The sequence below is a fragment of the Sciurus vulgaris genome, assembly GCF_902686455.1.
Source record: "Sciurus vulgaris genome assembly, chromosome: 11".
Taxonomy (NCBI): Eukaryota; Metazoa; Chordata; class Mammalia; order Rodentia; family Sciuridae; genus Sciurus; species Sciurus vulgaris.
The window spans coordinates 21,387,353-21,394,630 of NC_136472.1; the positions used below are offsets into that span (position 1 = coordinate 21,387,353).

General features: G+C 34.6%; 1 protein-coding gene across 1 annotated transcript; it reads right to left on the minus strand.

Annotated features, from left to right (window-relative positions):
- Positions 1–6,020: 6,020 nt before the first annotated feature.
- Positions 6,021–6,959, minus strand: LOC306638455 (olfactory receptor 5J3-like; the record flags this gene model as incomplete). Its single annotated transcript, XM_079101723.1, has 1 exon — positions 6,021–6,959. The coding sequence occupies one exon, from the start codon at positions 6,957–6,959 to the stop codon at positions 6,021–6,023; it is 939 nt and encodes a 312-aa protein (XP_078957849.1).
- Between the last annotated feature and the right edge of the window lie 319 nt (positions 6,960–7,278).

Genomic DNA, 7,278 nt, shown 5'->3' on the forward strand with positions numbered 1-7,278 from the left:
CCTAACATTGAATAAAGAGTAATAAACACAGCGGTTCAGATGTCTACCTCTTACTACCAGTGTGACATTAAGTAAGCTATTTAACAACATTTTAAAAACTTCAAACAATGCTACAAGATAGACTTGATTATTTTCATTTTACTGAAACTGTAACTAGTCAAAAAGAATGACTGGTTACTGCTCCAGAGACTGACACAGGAGGATGAGAGTTTAAAACCAGCCTCAGCAAAAGCAAGGTGCTAAGCAACTCGTTGAGACCCTGTCTTTAAATAAAATACAAAATATGGCTGGGATGTAGCTCAGTGGTTGAGTGCCCTGGAGTTCAATCTCCAGTACCAAAAAAAAAAAAAAAAAAAAAAATGACTGGTTATATTTTATTGGAGTAGCCTGTATGAGTCCAAACTATTAGACTCATCTATATAACATTCTGAGAAAGAAATTGTGAGAATGACAGAAAAAATGTGGAAACTGTCATTCAAGGACAGGAAACTCAACAGAAGTCCATTGCTCATAAAAAGTGAAGTAAATAAAGAAAATAGAGAATAATATAGAGGGCTATAGATGTTGCTGCATGGTTGACTGCTTGCAGAACATGTGTGTAGCCATGGACCCAATCTCAAAATTGCAAAGGAAAACAAACAAACAAAAAAAAAAGCAAATGAGATTGGGAAAATTCAGACAGTTTATTCACATACTTGAGAAACAACTTTTTGGTTAAGTTAACTTTTAGCATTCCCTTTCACTTTTGGTTTAGTAGTGTTTAGCTAACTTTGCCTTGATTGACTTTATTTTAAACCAAAGTTCATCTGTGCCTATGAGCTTCTTTTAAGTTTACTGATTTCAGAGTTGTTTCTTTAAGTAATAATAGTCATTTTCATCTGGACTACTTTTTATGTTGTGTTTTTATTTTACTGTAATGTCAGATATGATATAACAGATTAATATTCTCATCTAAAAGTAATTCTGGTAACAATGCCAAAGAAATTGCTACTCTATTCCTCAGATTTGGCAAAATTCAATAGATTATAATGATCAGTCCTAGATACCGAGGTAGTTATTTAAGAACACGTTCTTTTGACTCTCACAAAAATTAAGGCTATAAAGCTTCATATACAGCTAATTGAGGAAATGTGGAATAAACCCACTCTCTGTTTCAAGAAAGCCACCTGGCAGACAATGCCCTAATTCCATTTTGCATATTTCAGTAATTGGAATGGTTTGGAAGCAGATGACCTTACTTCATATTGTAATCCCTGCATTGATTTAGAACTTCTGTTTTTGGAGACCAGAGAAAGCATTTATAAACCCTTTTTGAGAACACATGAGCAGGACACCTACCTGGTGTGGAGAGGAATTCTTAGCCCTTTCCTCTTAACTTCCTGGTTGTTGGGTTTATATTTGGCTTTGGGTCTACAGAGGATGGGATCCCCAGTGCTTTGTGAACACTGGGTTTCATGAAAACAGCCACAGATAGACATGAGGAAATTAAGGCTCTAGTACTCTTCCTAAGGGTAGTAATTCATGCATTTAATGTTTTCTCAACTTTAGAAAGGAAATATCACAGGTGTTTTGGTCTTACCTAAGCTCTACAAGGGAAAACTTAACTGTAAAAAAATTAAATGTGTGCTTTTAAAATTATAATTTATATCATTTAATTATATGTGCATATTATGCATAATCTAGTGCATGTATTATTTTTAAAGTCCTAAATTCTACAGGTTGCTGATTATAAAATTTTAAAAGTATATTATTATTAGAAATGATTACAGGGAACACATATTATACATACAGTTTCAATGTAATGCTATGCAAAATAGCAGAAGTAATCTGTAAATAGAATTTCAAGTGTGTGTGCTTGTGTACATGAATTCAAGTGGATTTTCATGCAGTAGTTTGCTTTTAATATTAGGGGTAAATTAGCCAGTTAAGATAACTGAAAAATCAGGTTCAACCTTTTTTTTTCATTATACTGGTTGAATATGAAAGTAGTTTTGATTAGACAAGTAATTGAAGAATAGAATAAAAATATAAAATGTGAGAAAAATGGTGAAATGGTGGGCTAAATGTCATGCAAAGAGATGTAATAATTTAAAAACAAATATTCTATCATATACAAACAATCCAACAAACACGGTAGTGATAATTTATGGTGATTTTAAAATGAAGCAGTAGAGAAAAAAATTGGTGAATATGGACACAGAAAATATTATAATCAATTTTGTTGAAATGATCACTTTTTTTTTCCTGGGAAAAATATCAGAAAGGTTTCTAGTTGGGAATATTTATTTATTAGGTGTTTTATATGTCCAATTATTTTCTTTAATCATTTATTACAATTGATTAACATTCTGATTCACATTGCTGGTGGCTCAGGGTAATTAAAGAAATTGTCCAGTTTTGCTCATAGAAACCTTTAGTCACAGGAGAGTATTCTAACAAAAACTGAACACCGACATGTCCAAGAAAGAAGAATGAGAATATAGAATTCTCAGACTTCAGAAGACACATCTAAATGATGTACGCTCTGAGAAGAGAGGTTGTCTCTCTCTTAAATCAAAAATTACCATTATTGTATTTAGTCAGAGTATTTTTCGAGTGCATTCTATGTTATATTAGAGTTGGATGGAATGGCTATATAATCTTTAGTTGTTCATGGTTTGGGGAGATGGAATTTGAAGATAAGCCACATTTGATCAAGGACAATTGTCCTCAAAGTTGGCCTCAACATAATCACTACACATTGATGAAGCAAGCCCAAACTTTAAATTTCAGGAACATGAACTCATTCAATAGACTCTGGTTTCTATGTAAGTAGAAACACAACCAAGATATGAATGTAACCACAACCAGTCCAGATAATCACAGAAATTTATTTGTCTTTTTGAGGTAGGTGAATTTCCAAACACAAACTTCAGGGTTACACAGTGGGATAAAAACTTAACACATATTTAATAGACATTCCCTGAGAACCTAAAGGAAATTCATGTAGGAAGAACGCCTGCTGAGCCCTGACTCCTCCAATTATTTATACTGAATAATATACAATTTGAGACATGGAGTGAAGAGACTGGGCCAATAAGTGTGCACTCTCAGATCATCTTTTTAACATTTTGCTTATTGATCAATAGAGTTGCATCAAGTATTTCTTTGATGGAGCTCATTTATTTCCTACTATTAATTCTATCCACTACCTAAAAATATTTGAAATATGCTAAACTAAATTTCACAATAAACCCATAGTATATGTTATTCTATAACTTTGTTTTAAAAGTAGGAAAATGTTAATTATTTTCAATTTATATTATAAAAATCTTCCACCAGTCTCCTAAATTTTATGAGAATTTTATGACAGTAATTTTCATTTCTTTTTTTAACATGGAAATGCCTAGGGTTTTTTTTTTAATTAATTTATTTTGATTCATGTACACAAATGGGGTACAACTATTGTTTCTCTGGTTGTACACGAAGTAGAGTCACACCATTTGTGTCCTAGGTTTTGTTTATAGTATATTTATAATTATTGATTAGCTTGGATTAAAGGTTGGTGTGAGACAAAAATGTCATTTTTTTTCCTATAAAATATTAGCTCCTCTCACACATATACCTTAGGGAATTGTGTCATTTTATGTGCATTCTTGAGAACTGGCCTCTTCCTTTTTAACTTGTTTATTGTAAACAAAATTGTCAGTAGTTCAATTTATTTTTTTTATCTTCAAATATTTTGTTTGCATAACATTCTTTGTGTTTAATCCTTTTGGATATAATTTATTGAATGCTCCTGAAATATTGTATATAAAATTTGGTTTATATATTCTCATTATTAATTTATTTTTCTTTTCTGTCTGAAAGATACAACTCATAAAAATGCACTTATATGAAGAGCTCATATATATAAATATCAAATATATATGACCCTTTGGGACCCATTTTCAAATAATATATTCAATAGTCCTGCAAATTTTGAAGGGCTACACAAGTGTTGTATGTTGTTGTTGGTATTATAATTAATATTTCATTCTGATAATTAAATTTTAATATCAATATCTTTGTATAATTTATCTAATATAGTTAGCATTTCAAAATGCTACTTTGCTATTATTTATAAGGATATTGGTAATATTTACTTACATAAAGGGGCTGCTTCTGAGAAGAAAAAAAAAGTTTAGTTTCATCTGTTCCATACAAATGCAAATTAATATTTAGTGTGACTAAATGATGACTTTATGGGGCTTGGTCCATATGCCTCCAGTTGTTTCAATATTTAAAACTGACTGGAAAATGTTAATACCATTTTATTTGTAAGTAAATTTTTCTCTAGAATATTGCATTTTTTTCCAGATAGGATCATTTACAGCAGCTTGAGAAGAGCTCACTATGAAACAATTAGTACATGTGGGTTTGGTTTTATGATGATGCACTTGCATTGAATTCAAGTGGAAGATTAAAAAAAAAAATGAACAGAGAAACAAACAAACAAAAAAAAAAACCACTGGATTCACAGATTTCCCCAACCTAGAATACCTCCCCAGGAACTTTTTTGCTTAATGTCTGAAAACGATGCTGGAAGATCCTTCAAAAGGGAGGGACAAATTCGATTACTATAGATTTCCTAATGGTCTTGAAATCATCCTTTTAAAACACAAAGTGAGTGGGACTTGGTGGCACACACTGTGAACCCATGCTTTAGCAGCTGCCTAGGCATCCCTGAACCAGTCAAATGGACACGTACAATTAACCTTCACAGCATCATAGTGTGAGTTCATGTTAGTTGATTCCATTAGGTCCTTCTGTAAGGAGATAACACCATGTCATTGACCCAGCAGCTCTGGAGGCTGAGGTAGGAGGATCATGAGTTCAAAGCCAGCCTCAGCAACCTTGAGGTACTAAGCAACTCGGTTGGACCATGTCTCTAAGTTAAATACAAAATAGGCTTGGTGATGTGGATCAGTGGTGGACTGCCCCTGAGTTCAATCCCTGGTATGCAAAATAAAATAAAATAAAACACAAAGTAAAATTCTTCAGAGTGAGAATTTGGGCTGATTTTAATGATCTTTCTGTGTAGAAAGGTTATCGACCTGCAACAGGCTGTCCTGCTCAATTTTAGGTATATCAGTGGAAACTGATGCCAGGAGTGGAAAATTACTCAGATTAACTACTGTGAATTGGAAGTTGGTCTAAGATCAACAGATCCTTTCCTGAGCATTCTCAAACTGGGCATATTTATTTTAAAGAATACCAGATTGTTAATTGTTGAAACAAACACCTGTCCATTTTCTGGGTAATGCAAGTATCAATATGTGTGTGTATGTATGTGTGTGTGTGTGTATACATGGTAGTGGGATGGAACCCAGAGGTACTTTACCACTGAGCTACATTCCCAGGTGTTTATATTTTTCTACAAGAAAGGTCTAATTTAGTTAGGGTCTCACTAAATTGCTGAGGTTGTCCTTGAAGTTACAATTCTCTGCCTTAGCCTCCTAAGCTGCTAGGATTGCAGGAATGTGCCACAGTGCCAGTCTGAATATTGTGTTTTAAAAATATTTTAGTTATTTTTATACTCAACACAGGGATCAAGAGATGTAGTATTATATCATTTATAAATTATGTTTGTCTCTGATGTGTTTGAATGTTTATATTTTATATATGTATCTATGTATAACAAATGCGTATATATTTAATTTCTGCTCATACAGAGGAATGAAAATGTCATCAACTGTCTAAGATAACTACCCAAAATCTTAGTCTAGTTTTAGGTTAGTTAACACAATAATTAGCCATGTGTCCTAGCACACATTATTCTTCTAGACCTCTTTGTATGGCTGTGATCCAATTGAATAAGCTGTGGGGTTTCTGGGGGAACTTCAGTACTGGGGAGTGGCACAGTTCATATCATACTATGTGCAAGTACGGATATGCCAGAATGAAACTCACAACTCTATAATTAATATATGCCAATAAAAGTCTTTACTGGCATTATTAGAGAAAGCAGTTTTCTGTCCTCTTTTTGGACTTATATGAAATCAATGACAAAAATGTTTCATGTCTATAGCCCTTTTTACAGCATCCTTCACTTCCTTGTTTCTTAAGCTGTAAATCAGTGGGTTCAACATGGGAATCACCAGGGTGTAGAACACAGACACCACCTTTTCTTGCTCTAAGGAGTATTGCGAGCTTGGCTGAATGTAGCTAAAGCTTATGGAGCCGTAGAACAGAGTCACGGCTGTGAGATGCGAGGCACAGGTGGAGAAGGCTTTGCGCCTCCCTGCTGCTGAGCGGATCCTCAGGATGGCTGCCAGGATGAAGACATAGGAGATGATCACGGTCAAGAAAGTGATCATGGCGATAACGCCAGAGAAGATTAAAAGCAAGAATTCATTCATGGCTGTGTCAGAACACGACAGCTGCAACAGGGGAGGAAGGTCACAGAAGAAGTGCCTGATGACATTTGGCCCACAGAAGGTCAGCTTCACTAAGCCAATTGTGTGTGTCAGTGAGTTGATTAAGCCTCCCACACAGGATCCAAGTACGAGCACTGTGCAAACTCCTTTAGTCATAGCCACTGTATATAGTAAAGGGTTCCCAATGGCCACGTAGCGATCATAAGCCATTGCCGCCAGCAGAAAGCCCTCAGTGGTAAGGAGGGTCACAAACAAAAAATACTGCACAATGCATGCCGAGAAAGAGATGGTCTCCTGTTTAACAAAGAAGTTTAGCAGCATTTTGGGAGCAAAAACTGAAGAATAGCAGGCATCGACCAAGGACAGACAGCTGAGGAAATGATACATGGGCGTGTGGAGTTTGGGAGTTATTTGGATTAGGAAGAGCATTCCCAGGTTGCCCACCAAGGAAATGGCATAGATCAGCAGAAATAACACGAAGAGAAGTGCCTTCAGCTCAGCGCGATCGGTCAGTCCCAAAAGAATGAATTCAGTAACCGAAGTAAAATTGGTAGAAGACATGTGTTTGCATTTCTTGGTACCTGTTAACAATAGGGGGTTGGAGTAAATTGAGAGCAATGGTATGATATCCATAGCTTTTGGAAACTTCTAACCAGCAGTGTGGCTTGAGTTAGTGACTCCTCATCTCTGATTACAAAATTAGAAAATTTTAACTAGATATTCTTTGGACTCTTTGAATTCAATTTATTTACCTGTTCCATAAAAAGAAAATTCCTTGAGGAAAAATAGATATTCAGGTCTTACCTGCAGAATGCATTTAAAATATTGCTCTGAATGTGTACAACAAGCTAAAGTAATTTCATTGTAAAGATATCTAATG